The 14830-nt window shown below is 42.3% G+C and overlaps 1 protein-coding gene across 1 annotated transcript; it reads right to left on the bottom strand.

Annotated features, from left to right (window-relative positions):
* Window positions 1-55: 55 nt before the first annotated feature.
* LOC103521449 (integrin alpha-PS2) lies at window positions 56-14807 on the bottom strand (the record flags this gene model as incomplete). The annotated part of the gene is given in 29 exon segments (XM_017448817.2): window positions 56-423; window positions 725-955; window positions 1048-1216; window positions 1519-1774; window positions 2217-2615; window positions 3558-3692; window positions 4014-4026; window positions 4355-4564; window positions 5048-5217; window positions 5491-5495; window positions 6051-6268; window positions 6339-6449; window positions 6818-6966; window positions 7311-7477; window positions 7697-7752; window positions 8233-8249; window positions 8355-8622; window positions 8934-9025; window positions 9329-9504; window positions 9989-10122; window positions 10437-10719; window positions 11108-11325; window positions 11694-11842; window positions 12187-12353; window positions 12704-12815; window positions 13199-13333; window positions 13511-13616; window positions 13945-14154; window positions 14638-14807. Coding segments are annotated over 29 exon segments (4613 nt in total), but the record flags the coding sequence as incomplete, so codon positions are not given.
* Window positions 14808-14830: the final 23 nt, after the last annotated feature.

Here is a 14830-nt window from a genome sequence, read left to right as displayed (position 1 = left end):
TACTGAAGGTTCGAGAAAATTAGACCTATCTAACAATAAATTTAAACGTAAATTAGGTGATTATTCAAATAAAATGGATGCAACAACTACAATCTCACAGGAAGCCAAATATTACGAATTACAAAGAGTTTTGCGTTGTGTCTCCAACATTAAAACTTAAATAATCTAGACGAGATCAAAAACTAGAACTCTACTCAGAGATGACTCCTGAAAATGGTGGCGTCTACAACTGGTCGGCCCACCAGACATCTACTAAAATGCAGACAAGATCCATTGTTAGACAATGCTGTAGGTACTCGAAATAAAACTAGATCACAGAGGTGCAGGAGGGTGGGGTCAATCCTCACCATGTTGATACCCGTTCCTGTTCAGGGGTTCCTTTTCCGGGACATCGTTGGGTCGGCGCCTCTTGAAGAAGCCCCACTGAAAATGACAAGGGAATGAGAAATTAATTAGCTTAGGAATGTACAGATCAGTTAAATAGTACTACTCGTATCAATACTACTAAAGACTCGTTCCCACTTGTCGTGAGTTTCATCCAATTTTTCCCGAATGTCTTGTAGACAACGTACCGTAATTTAGTGAGAGTCTTCCCACTACACAAGACATTGTCAGTCTCATTTATTAGATTGTGCAATATATGTAGATACCTACTTCCATCTCTCGAGGAAAAAAGAACTAGGTGAATATTCTATTGATCTGTTCGATTATCTTCCAGTCTTACCTTGTACAACAGGTAGACTAGCAGCATGAGGATGATGGCTCCGGCCACGGCAGACAGGACAACCACCCAGAGTGGTACCATACCGGGGGGCACGCCCGTCTCCCTGGGGATAACCTTGGTGAAGATCTCATGTGTCTTGATGGTCGCCTGATCTGGAGTGCCAATGTGGGGGATTTTTGTCACCCGAGCCACCAAAAGAGAAGATAGGGAGACCTCTTTGTTCGGAGCAATCTGCAAAAGAGTAAATGATAGAGTGCAATCGTGTGTTGTTAGCTTTTCCCGGTCCCTCTCAAGAGACAAAATTCTCGAGTCTATCCACTTACCTTCCGGATGGTGGGGATCCAAACGCGTGATCTGAAAGCTACCCAAGCTTCCTGGTCTTTCTGGAGAGCACCCACATTGCATTTGACCTTGATACACTTGGTGGGTCCACACTTGAGGGCCTTCTCCAGAGCTTCGTCTGAAGAATCCACATCTCGCTTGTACCTGTACCTGGGAATAGGGAAATGAGATTTTGTGAGCTTGGGAATTTTAATTTATCACCTAATTGGGTGTATACCTGAATTTGTACCTAAATTGTCCACATTTTTTAAGGACTCGCATGCCTAGACTATACATCGGCATCTTCCAAAATTATTTAAACGTGACATTTTTAAGGCTATCAGGTACACCTGACAGGCGGAATTTTTCCGCCATACCTGTCAGGTCTACCTGATTGTCAGTGGCTGATCTAAGGAGACCCAGGGGTTGATTATTTATCTGTACCTACTTGTCGTTGCCGAAATTTAACTTACCTCTCTTCAGAAGTCCTCGAACTACTCTCCTGGTAGGCTCGCAACTTCTTCTGCTCCTCCAAGTACCGCTCATGTTCGCGCCTCCTGTCTTCCTCTTCCTGTTTTCTCTTCAGCTCGTACTCTTGCTCCTGTCGCCTAATGTTCTCGTAGTACTTCCTGAGCTCTTCCTGGTAGATTCTGTCTCTCTCAGCTTCAGCATCGAGGGCGTGAGATGAACTATCTCTGTCTCTACCCGCCGAGTAGTCCTCTTCGGAATCTATAGAGGGGGAAACAAGGAGAAAGTATTGAGGAATGTCTCAGTGAACATACAACAGTAGACAACGACAATATTTCTAAGGAAAAGATACAATACTACTATTACTCCCCAGAGTCCCCAGTTAGATGCTGGTTCAGCCTTGTTACCATTGGACCAACAATATCTTCTAAATCCGTGTAGGTACAAAGCTAAAAAAAAGAGACTGTTCGTGTTCAGTTAAAAAATTGTAACCTAACACATCATCAAATAGTTTGAAGGGCTAAATTTCTCTTGATACATATTTTGGCAAAGAAACCAATTACGGCCTTATGGACTTAAATTCTCTCTTCAAGTGATCAAATAGTTTGAAGGGCTAAATTTCTCTTGATACATATTTTGGCAAAGAAACCAATTACGGCCTTATGGACTTAAATTCTCTCTTCAGGTGATACTCATTACTCACATTCACTCGGGCCGTCCCGCGAGGACGGATAGACGCGCTTGATGCTCTCCGTACGTTCCCGATACTCAGTCTCCGTCTCTGTTGCCTTCCTACTGACTTCGCCTCTATCGCCCGCCGAGGAGTAGTGCCGCCCGCCCGAAGCGTAACCCGAACCGCCTGAAGCGAAACCCGAACCCGAGGAAGAATAACTCGAGCCGCCTGCAGCAAAACCTGAACCCCCTGAAGCGTAACCTCCGGGGTAGACGACAGAGCTTGATCCGTTTCGCACCAGACCGTTATCGTTGGTACGCCAGGAGTCAGAGGCGGACGTGATGGGAACGCCATGGTCTGAATCCCAGGTGGTGTTGCTGGAGTGGGACTTTTCCGAGGAATGGAACGAGGAGGTGTTCTTGAGACCGCCTGGAATGAGGACAGGGAAATAGAGACAGATTAATGACTAATTTAGCCAGAACTAAAAGTTAAAATCAATATTGATCAGGTCAACAGAGATTTTGCTTGGAAATAAAGAACCAAGTTGAGTTCAGTGCATCAAAATCCGATCTGCTTATCCCGCGCCAATTAGGCAAATGGGCTAATTCACTCCCTTCACCCAAAAAACCAAGGGGACATGTCATGGAACATTTTATACAATAACGAAATGCCATACAACTCAAAAGCTCACTCTAATGCCCATAAATATTAATGGCATGTAATGTGATGGGACTTGGTAGACCTGTGCATGAGCCCTACACGCCCTACACTTGAATTTAGACCACGCTACGCCACTGCCTGAAGCTTAGGTGTATGGGCAAACCGCCCCAAAAGATTGGTTAAGCTTACGTAATATGAATCTACTAAAGGGTTTACCTTAGGACGAAAGCGGTGTTGGATTCATACGCCCCAATGACAAGATCAGGATATTGATTCTCATCTAAATCAACTCCTCCGGCCAGTGAGAAACCAAATGTGGTAAGTGATCCTGTGAACCAAAGTCAGATATTCAGTATTAGTGAGAAGTAATTCGTTATTTTCTTTAGAGAGTCAAGACATGAAGGATCTTAAAGTACCTACCGTAAAATTCAGTGAATAGGATCATGGGGGTACTTAAATATTTTATTTATTTACACTCTAAGCAGCAAGGCCATGTGTAGGTAGGTAAGTACCTTAGTATAAAGGCGCTATAAAGGCCAGCCTTTCGTATGCGTCGGAAAGACCAAATTACCGAAATTGATCTCCAGAGCGTAGGTATATCTATCTGTATCTTTACTCTTGACAAATGGAGTGTGTCTAGAAGCATGTGATGTGTTCCAATCCACTAGACTCCGAGTAGTGAAAACTCCAAAGTACCAATATATTTCGTACCTTGTAGTCCAAAGTTAACTTCCTCGGCTGTAATAATTTGGGACGGGTTCTCTCTGGCACCAATAGGAGATCCGTGGTAGATGTAGACTACTCCTCTCTCATTAGGACCATCGTATGGAGCGCCCACAGCGAAATCTGAAATCAAATAGAGTGATCAAATGAAATCCGACTCACCTCTGTTGGTGAGTCAGCCAAATTCACACGTTTTTGGTGGAAAAAATACTTTTGAAACCGATGTTACATTACTTTAAAGTAGGTTTCTTGCAAAAATTAAAAACAGGGAAAATGTTTCCCCTTGAATATAATGAGACACGTGTTCCAGAGTTTTTCGAAATTCATATCCATTCTCGAGATATTTCGAGTGGCTCGTTTTTTCTGCAACACTCTGTATAAGACCTTGGTTAGACTGCGGGGGCAAAAGGACCTTTCAGTCCTATCCCAGAAGGATAAACAAGCGGAACTTGTAGGTCTGGAAATATAATAAGAAACCCACAAAAATGAGGAATGATAGATATAGAACATTTCACAGGTAGTACCTACTGCCGTACACTTTATTTTAAAATAAAAATAATGACAGCCAGCCTAGTTAGCTTGGTTGGTAGCACGTTTGCCTCGTAACCGCTAGGCAGCGGGTTCGATTCTCGCCCGGGGCGGATTTTATCCTGAACAGGTAATATTCGTTCTCGGAACGGCTAGCTTTCTCCTATCCTGTCTTCTTTCTCTCTTCGATTTCGGGACGATGAGACCTTAGCAGTTACAGTTCCCTCTATCAAACCTCTTGAAAAAAAAAATCTTACCTCTTTCCCCTGGTACACCACATAGATCCTGCCGGTCTCATAATGGCCGACATTATTGGTAGGGTTAGTGTACAGTGGCGCTCCTATAATCAAATCATCCGCTCCGTCTCCATCCACATCGGACGTGGTGACAGCGTATGCGAAATAAGCGCCTAGTTGCTCGCCGGTGATGTTCTGCAGGTTGGTCATGTTGGTCGTGTACAGCGCCACCTGGTGGAGAAGAGAGGAATTAGTTAATTTTAGAATCATTACATGCCTACCATCGGCATCGACAAAAAAATTGCACGCGTATAACAATTGCAAATACCTCAAAAGGTTCCCAAACAACATTTTTGGTTAGATAATTGTTGGCGTTTGGCCAGCCACTCACTATCAGATAGACCTAACGACAGGTGAACCTGATCAGGTTTATCAGGTCTACCTGATAGTGTGTGTGCTCATCAGGTGTCAGGTAAACCTGGCAGACCATATATCGTAAGGCCAACAATTACTCAACCATCAATATTGTTAGGGTTAACTTCTGATGCTCTTGTGTTAATCCAGGAATAAATTGTGTCAATTCTCGCCTATTTGATGAAGGACATAGTATTAGTGCCCTTCTGTTGCGAACTTTTGACACTTTATAATTCCCTTTTGCCAGTTTAACCTTACCTTTTGCAACTTTATCCTTACCTTTTGCTACTTAATCCTTACCTTGCCCAGTAGTCTGGCACCACGGGGTATACCCACGGCTACGCCACTCTCCCCGGAGAAGGTTCCAGAGGCCACTGAGTATCCCATGTAGGAGCCATCGTCCGTGGGAGGCCCTTCCTTCGTGGCCTTGAATTCGGGACGGTCATAGAGGTTCTGAGAGATCACTTGACCTGTGAATGACAGGGGGGTAAAGCATAATATGGGTAAGTAAGGTGGGGGTTGTGTTACATTGAAATGGGGGTGCTCTTTTAACGAAATTCCTGTGTGCAGAGTCCAGTTTGTAGGATTGGGTACTCCAACTTAGGTCACTTGGGATAGGTACTGTGTTGAAGAAAGGTTTTTGTTTGTTGACAGTTAAATGACGATGAGCTAATTGAAATTTTTCTACCTTTACGTAGGTACCTCAAACCTACGTAATAAATCCCATTTATCAAAATACCTACAGCAACTCCAAAAGTAAGGAACAATGAAATAAAGGTCTGAAATTTTTGTAGTTAAGTAGGCATAGCATTTCCTATTTCACTAAAAACCTTGGAAGGTTAAACAGTGACATTAAGCCTGTTTTATTTCCGTGGCGTCCGCTAAGCGACCGGTTTGCATGATGGGGTTTTAAATTCTTCCATGCACCTACACTAACCTGCAGGTCTCTTCAGATAATTTACGACCGTTCAGCTTGGTGGGCGACTAACTTACTGTGTGTGTGTTCATTATTCACAATGCCTACCTATTTCCTATTGCAGTACTGTGTATGTTTGATCTAATATGAATACCACGAATAAATTCAGTGAATAAACTCAGTGTTCCATGGATAACCTAAGTCAAGAAACGTTGTGACTGATATCTGGTACATCATGTGTTTCTAGCCATTTTCGTATTTCGGTACTAGGTAGCTACTTGGGAGGAGTTGTGAGGTCAGCCTGTAGGAAAGAAAAGAAGAAGGAAAAAGGAAGCTCTTTCTCGAGATATAGGTAAGTTGTAAAAAGAAACAATTGTAGTTACTCACGGGACACTGGTGAGTCTCAGGTCCGGAATACACACGTTGTCTTTGCCGCAGTTCTTCTGAATGCTGACCGAATCCCTAGAGACCAGCCCTGATTCATCGTCCAGATCCAGAATGGGGGCTAGGTCAGATTTGAGACGACGGCGGGCGGACTGCTTCTGCTCGAAGAGACTGTACCGCATTTCTGCCTCCAGAGAGGTCAACTTGTCTCGGAGATTGGGCTGGAATTGTGAAATTCAAGGTCAAATTATAAAGGTCAACTAGTATAAAATTGTGAAGGTCAAGGTCAACTAGGCTGAAATTATGAAGGTTAAGGTGACGACGGCGCGCGGACTGCTTCTGCTCGAAGAGACTGTACCGCATTTCTGCCTCCAGAGAGGTCAACTTGTCTCGGAGATTGGGCTGAAAGTGTGAAATTCAAGGTCAAATTATAAAGGTCAACTAGTGTAAAATAATGGTCAAGGTCAACTAGTATGAAATTGTGAAGGTCAAGGTCAACTAGGCTGAAATTATGAAGGTTAAGGTTATAACTAGTATGAAATTGTGAAGGTCAAGGTTAACTAGTATGAAATTATGGTCAAGGTCAACTATGCTAAAACTATGAATTTAGCCCGAAAACATTACTTTCCTAATTATAGAACAATGAAAGTAAAAAGGAAAGAAAAATACCTATATGTATTGGGAAATACGCACCTTTTTTACCTAGGTACATATATTTTAAATCCATAACATTAATGTTTTATAGTTTAATTGAGAAAACAAGCGTTTACCTTGACATAGATGAACATGCTTTTACAGAACTGAGTACCCTTGATAAGAAGCAAGGTCTGGTTGATAACATTCTTGCCTTCATCCGATAGGAAAAACATTCGTGGAGACTTGGGCTTCTTGGAATCCAGCAGAATTTGAACGTTGAGTTCTGAAATACAAAATCGTAAAAGTTGGAGGTTTGTACCATTGTGTGTAGCACATTGCATACTTGAAATAGTTTCCAGGCATTCATACAAATTATTACATTGTTTCACACCACTTTTGAATGATAGGCGTTTTGAGTTTTTGAAATGAATACAATTTATTAGTCATTGACGCTCAATGTTTTAGTAGGTACTAAGTTTCCAACAGATCACTGAAGTTAAGAAACGCCGTGCGAGGTTGATAAAGGGATCATTTGGTCACATCACGATACAGATTTTTCCTGGCACATAGACTTCTTCCCATTTATTATTCTTATTAATTTAGGTACCTATTTAGAAAAGTTCTTACCAGTCTGGGGATCGACCCCAACCCCGTTATATTCGAGACAAGCAGTGAGTGTCAGACACGTGACCTTAGAGTAGTCCTTGAGGGTACAATTCTTCTCCTCCAGGAATATCTGCTTGGAGTCCGAGGAGAAACTTAGGCTGGACTTCACCTTGACTACAGGACGAGATCTGAACAGAACAGAATGGAATAGAATAAAATTAGAATAAAATGAAATAAAATAAAATTATTGTTGGCTCTTGAAAATATTTGCGGGGTTGAAAGCCGAAAATAAATCAAGACAAGACTACTGCATGCGAATGTCCATGTGGAAGTTCGACCGCAGCAGGGAAAGACATGCAATTGCATGACAGACATGCACATGGGTTTTAATTGAGACCAAACTAAGCCGGACAGAAGAACTTATCTGAATTCCATGAACCCAGCCCACTGCCCAGTGCTCAGACTGTAAACATAGTTATTTGAATATTTAATTATAGTTAAATATTCAATGGAAAGAGTATTAAAAAAATCGGCTTTTTGTGTAAGTACGTATTACTACTGTTTTGGGCCTATCTCATATTGGAAGCGTTGCCGTTGTGACGCGATTTTCAGTAGCGCGGAGTCGCGCTAAGGCTGGTCTTACACTCCACGCGTAGACGCTCGACTTTGAGTAGCGCGTTTACGCCTCCAATATGAGTCAGGACTTACAGTATTAATTCACCTAGGTATGTAACCTACTCTCTAATACAGATAACGGAGTAACATAGAAGGTACCTACTCGCAATATACCTACACAAAGAGAAAATGGAAGGTTTTTTTTTAGAACTTGCACCACAAAAGCTACAAACGTGCTATTTATAAAACATGCATCAAAGTAATCATGACAATGAAAAAGTACCTACCTAAAAGTAGGTAGATTTAAGTAGGTACTTACATTACTTACTTGAGAGTTGTACAAACCTGCCATCAATGTCAATCAGAGCAAGAAAGTAAATTTTACCTACCAATTTTTTAGGGGTTCACACACCTCATTTGGACTTCACCACAGATAAACAACAAACATACCTCCAAAGCCAGTGCCAGTGGCCCCAGCCGCAAATTGTTTGCCTTGTGCTCCGCTATATTGGACTCCACTGGTGGCGGCGTAAGCTTTCCCTTCCTTCTTCTTCCCTCCAGAGCTTTTCTGGCTGGATGAGAAGGATGAGGATTTCTCTTCCACGTAGGTGACACCTTTGTCTTCTCTGGAGGCGGTGGACATGGTATGTGAGGCGGTAAGGCCACTCTGCACTCCAATCACTCCGGCTGTTTCCAAGTAGGATTTCTTCTTGTCCAGCTGTGGAAGATGTTACAGATAGGGTTATATTAGTAATCTTGTTCTTATATAGAAGGTTATCTTGTTCGAATCCGCGACCTAGCGGCCTAGCGCTTACAAGGCAGACGTGCTACCCTCTAAGCCCTAAGCTAACTAGGCCTTGGGGCTAAGGAAAAATTTATTATGTTTGGAACCGTTTAGTTGTTTGTGTTTATTTTTGAAGCAGAACAAGACAGCTCCATGTTGGAGGACACTGGTTACAAACGGGCTGAAAATCCAAGTGCACTGTGCTTTTAGCTTTAGGCAAGGTGTGTCCACACCTTAAGATTTACCTTGAGTTTCTTTTCGTTGACATTCTCGATGACTTCACACTGGATGGCGCCACTGGTCTCTGGCTGTTCCAGAAGGTACAACAAGTGATCACCTGCGAAGGAGAAAAATAATAAACATCAGTATTATACAATAACTCCCTCTGGGGCCGCCCCTCATTTTCTTGCAAAAATTAAAAACAGGGAAAATGTTTCCCCTTGAATATAATGAGACACGTGTTCCAGAGTTTTTCGAAATTCATATCCATTCTCGAGATATTTCGAGTGGCTCGTTTTTTCTGCAACACTCTGTATAAGACCTTGGTTAGACTGCGGGGGCAAAAGGACCTTTCAGTCCTATCCCAGAAGGATAAACAAGGTATATTCTATTGACTATTCTAGCTTTATTCCGGCCTTACCTTCTACAGTGTATGAGGGCCACAGGAAATAAGCCTCGGCCTGTATGATATCAGATGGGCCCTTGTTACGAATGTTGTAGATGTGTACGAGTTGAGGCCCCGCCTGGCCTTCTTCTGTGATGGTTTCGGCCTCGTACAGACTCGAGTTGTAATGAAGGTCAGTAGGATGTGAGGATCTGGAGGGGAAACACAGATAAATTTAGTCGAAAAAGGGACATTTTTCCAAGGACCTATCTAAATTTACCTATTTGAAAGTTTGAAACAGGTACCTACATGGGAAATTTTGTACATATTTTTTTCCCAATATTATAACGACGAAATGGTAAAAGTTAGTTAAATATGTATTGTATGTTTTTTCTTCCAGAATAGTAGTAGATCACTGAAAACCCCCACTAAAAAAGGCCTTTGCGGGGTCCCGAAAGGTCCAATCAAGTCCCAAATCTAAAGAGAAAAAGTCCGGTCAATTTAGTCCGAGGAAAAAAAGACATGCCGTGAACGCAAACATAGAAGACTTATACTCAGAAGGGACCTATGAACCAAGTGCCTACTCTGACGGGACTAACTATCGACTTCGTCTTCCAGTGCCTATCCGTTAACCAATGTTGGCAATCATTCCGGCAATCATGACGCTGTTGCTGCTGCTTTGAACTACCGACTTACCCTTCCACAATGAGATCCGTTTCCACCCAGATGGGCACTGTTAACTCCTGTATGTTATCGGATACAGTTGTAGTCACCTCAGGGTTGGTACTGTTAACTGACATCCAGAATTCATAACGAGGCTTCAGAGTTTCCTACAAAAGAACGGTAAGGTTACAGTTGCAGTGATCTAATGATGCAGTAAGAAAACATGATACAGTAAGCCACGTTGGAGCCCTATTATTGACTTGTTCAAGTCTGACTTGAAATTATTTAGAGCCTTTGTTAGGGCTTTATTTATTCAGTGGCAGGATTCTCACTTCTGTAAGCTCTTCCAACCTACCACCGGTTTTTTGTATTCTCCGTATTTCTGCAACAAGTGTATGAAAAAGTTACGAGCATACGGGAAAATTAAGTAACAAGTTTCTAACTCACGTAGATTTCCCTACAGAAGTATGAAACACGTTACCTGGAAGGATGGCTGCAGGAGGACTTTGAAATGAACAAACTTCTTGCTCGGTAGCGGATTCCCAATGTCACAGTGCAGCGTGTTGTTGTTCAAATACGACGGAGCCGAACACAGGATCGGGATATCTCGGTCTCCTTCGTCGTAGCGCTCGATGTTGACGTAGTTGAGGCCCAGGGGAACGCCCATCTCGTAGGAGGTCTCGAATGAGTCCTCGCCTTCGTTTTTGACGAGCACGTCCACTTCCATCCGCTCCCCGGAGCCGAGAATGTACCGGTTGACGTTCCTGGAAATAATAGGGAAATGGAGGGATAAAATATTAGGCAATAGCAGGGATGAAATATTGGGAAACATCGGAGATATTATAATGGATGGATCTTCTGATAAAATACTGGGAAATGCCGGTATAAAATGTTGGGGAAAGAGAGGAAATATGAATACCACGAATAAATTCAGTGAATAAACTCAGTGTTCCATGGATAACCTAAGTCAAGAAACGTTGTGACTGATATCTGGTACATCATGTGTTTCTAGCCATTTTCGTATTTCGGTACTAGGTAGCTACTTGGGAGGAGTTGTGAGGTCAGCCTGTAGGAAAGAAAAGAAGAAGGAAAAAGGAAGCTCTTTCTCGAGATATAGGTAAGTTGTAAAAAGAAACAATTGTAGTTACTCACGGGACACTGGTGAGTCTCAGGTCCGGAATACACACGTTGTCTTTGCCGCAGTTCTTCTGAATGCTGACCGAATCCCTAGAGACCAGCCCTGATTCATCGTCCAGATCCAGAATGGGGGCTAGGTCAGATTTGAGACGACGGCGCGCGGACTGCTTCTGCTCGAAGAGACTGTACCGCATTTCTGCCTCCAGAGAGGTCAACTTGTCTCGGAGATTGGGCTGAAAGTGTGAAATTCAAGGTCAAATTATAAAGGTCAACTAGTGTAAAATAATGGTCAAGGTCAACTAGTATGAAATTGTGAAGGTCAAGGTCAACTAGGCTGAAATTATGAAGGTTAAGGTTATAACTAGTATGAAATTGTGAAGGTCAAGGTTAACTAGTATGAAATTATGGTCAAGGTCAACTATGCTAAAACTATGAATTTAGCCCGAAAACATTACTTTCCTAATTATAGAACAATGAAAGTAAAAAGGAAAGAAAAATACCTATATGTATTGGGAAATACGCACCTTTTTTACCTAGGTACATATATTTTAAATCCATAACATTAATGTTTTATAGTTTAATTGAGAAAACAAGCGTTTACCTTGACATAGATGAACATGCTTTTACAGAACTGAGTACCCTTGATAAGAAGCAAGGTCTGGTTGATAACATTCTTGCCTTCATCCGATAGGAAAAACATTCGTGGAGACTTGGGCTTCTTGGAATCCAGCAGAATTTGAACGTTGAGTTCTGAAATACAAAATCGTAAAAGTTGGAGGTTTGTACCATTGTGTGTAGCACATTGCATACTTGAAATAGTTTCCAGGCATTCATACAAATTATTACATTGTTTCACACCACTTTTGAATGATAGGCGTTTTGAGTTTTTGAAATGAATACAATTTATTAGTCATTGACGCTCAATGTTTTAGTAGGTACTAAGTTTCCAACAGATCACTGAAGTTAAGAAACGCCGTGCGAGGTTGATAAAGGGATCATTTGGTCACATCACGATACAGATTTTTCCTGGCACATAGACTTCTTCCCATTTATTATTCTTATTAATTTAGGTACCTATTTAGAAAAGTTCTTACCAGTCTGGGGATCGACCCCAACCCCGTTATATTCGAGACAAGCAGTGAGTGTCAGACACGTGACCTTAGAGTAGTCCTTGAGGGTACAATTCTTCTCCTCCAGGAATATCTGCTTGGAGTCCGAGGAGAAACTTAGGCTGGACTTCACCTTGACTACAGGACGAGATCTGAACAGAACAGAATGGAATAGAATAAAATTAGAATAAAATGAAATAAAATAAAATTATTGTTGGCTCTTGAGACAACCAATTTACACAAAAAGCCCACCCTGAAGCCAGTGGCGTAGCGTGTATGTATGGCGTGTATGGCGGCCATACAACTCAAAAGCTCACTCTAATGCCCATAAATATTAATGGCATGTAATGTGATGGGACTTGGTAGACCTGTGCATGAGCCCTACACGCCCTACACTTGAATTTAGACCACGCTACGCCACTGCCTGAAGCTTAGGTGTATGGGCAAACCGCCCCAAAAGATTGGTTAAGCTTACGTAATATGAATCTACTAAAGGGTTTACCTTAGGACGAAAGCGGTGTTGGATTCATACGCCCCAATGACAAGATCAGGATATTGATTCTCATCTAAATCAACTCCTCCGGCCAGTGAGAAACCAAATGTGGTAAGTGATCCTGTGAACCAAAGTCAGATATTCAGTATTAGTGAGAAGTAATTCGTTATTTTCTTTAGAGAGTCAAGACATGAAGGATCTTAAAGTACCTACCGTAAAATTCAGTGAATAGGATCATGGGGGTACTTAAATATTTTATTTATTTACACTCTAAGCAGCAAGGCCATGTGTAGGTAGGTAAGTACCTTAGTATAAAGGCGCTATAAAGGCCAGCCTTTCGTATGCGTCGGAAAGACCAAATTACCGAAATTGATCTCCAGAGCGTAGGTATATCTATCTGTATCTTTACTCTTGACAAATGGAGTGTGTCTAGAAGCATGTGATGTGTTCCAATCCACTAGACTCCGAGTAGTGAAAACTCCAAAGTACCAATATATTTCGTACCTTGTAGTCCAAAGTTAACTTCCTCGGCTGTAATAATTTGGGACGGGTTCTCTCTGGCACCAATAGGAGATCCGTGGTAGATGTAGACTACTCCTCTCTCATTAGGACCATCGTATGGAGCGCCCACAGCGAAATCTGAAATCAAATAGAGTGATCAAATGAAATCCGACTCACCTCTGTTGGTGAGTCAGCCAAATTCACACGTTTTTGGTGGAAAAAATACTTTTGAAACCGATGTTACATTACTTTAAAGTAGGTACACTTTTTTTCACTATTTTACTCTTCTTGAGTATATCATTGAAATATTCTTACCTCCAAAGCCATCCTTGTTGATATCACCGAGGTTGCAGAGAGAGAGTCCAAATCTTGCCTTGGAGTTCTTTCCATCTCGGGTGTGAAGTCTGCGGAACTTGTAGGTCTGGAAATATAATAAGAAACCCACAAAAATGAGGAATGATAGATATAGAACATTTCACAGGTAGTACCTACTGCCGTACACTTTATTTTAAAATAAAAATAATGACAGCCAGCCTAGTTAGCTTGGTTGGTAGCACGTTTGCCTCGTAACCGCTAGGCAGCGGGTTCGATTCTCGCCCGGGGCGGATTTTATCCTGAACAGGTAATATTCGTTCTCGGAACGGCTAGCTTTCTCCTATCCTGTCTTCTTTCTCTCTTCGATTTCGGGACGATGAGACCTTAGCAGTTACAGTTCCCTCTATCAAACCTCTTGAAAAAAAAAATCTTACCTCTTTCCCCTGGTACACCACATAGATCCTGCCGGTCTCATAATGGCCGACATTATTGGTAGGGTTAGTGTACAGTGGCGCTCCTATAATCAAATCATCCGCTCCGTCTCCATCCACATCGGACGTGGTGACAGCGTATGCGAAATAAGCGCCTAGTTGCTCGCCGGTGATGTTCTGCAGGTTGGTCATGTTGGTCGTGTACAGCGCCACCTGGTGGAGAAGAGAGGAATTAGTTAATTTTAGAATCATTACATGCCTACCATCGGCATCGACAAAAAAATTGCACGCGTATAACAATTGCAAATACCTCAAAAGGTTCCCAAACAACATTTTTGGTTAGATAATTGTTGGCGTTTGGCCAGCCACTCACTATCAGATAGACCTAACGACAGGTGAACCTGATCAGGTTTATCAGGTCTACCTGATAGTGTGTGTGCTCATCAGGTGTCAGGTAAACCTGGCAGACCATATATCGTAAGGCCAACAATTACTCAACCATCAATATTGTTAGGGTTAACTTCTGATGCTCTTGTGTTAATCCAGGAATAAATTGTGTCAATTCTCGCCTATTTGATGAAGGACATAGTATTAGTGCCCTTCTGTTGCGAACTTTTGACACTTTATAATTCCCTTTTGCCAGTTTAACCTTACCTTTTGCAACTTTATCCTTACCTTTTGCTACTTAATCCTTACCTTGCCCAGTAGTCTGGCACCACGGGGTATACCCACGGCTACGCCACTCTCCCCGGAGAAGGTTCCAGAGGCCACTGAGTATCCCATGTAGGAGCCATCGTCCGTGGGAGGCCCTTCCTTCGTGGCCTTGAATTCGGGACGGTCATAGAGGTTCTGAGAGATCACTTGACCTGTGAATGACAGGGGGGTAAAG

Source organism: Diaphorina citri, unplaced genomic scaffold (assembly GCF_000475195.1).
Source record: "Diaphorina citri unplaced genomic scaffold, Diaci psyllid genome assembly version 1.1 scaffold5254, whole genome shotgun sequence".
Lineage (NCBI taxonomy): Eukaryota > Metazoa > Arthropoda > Insecta > Hemiptera > Psyllidae > Diaphorina > Diaphorina citri.
This window is presented reverse-complemented; position numbering and strand designations above follow the sequence as displayed.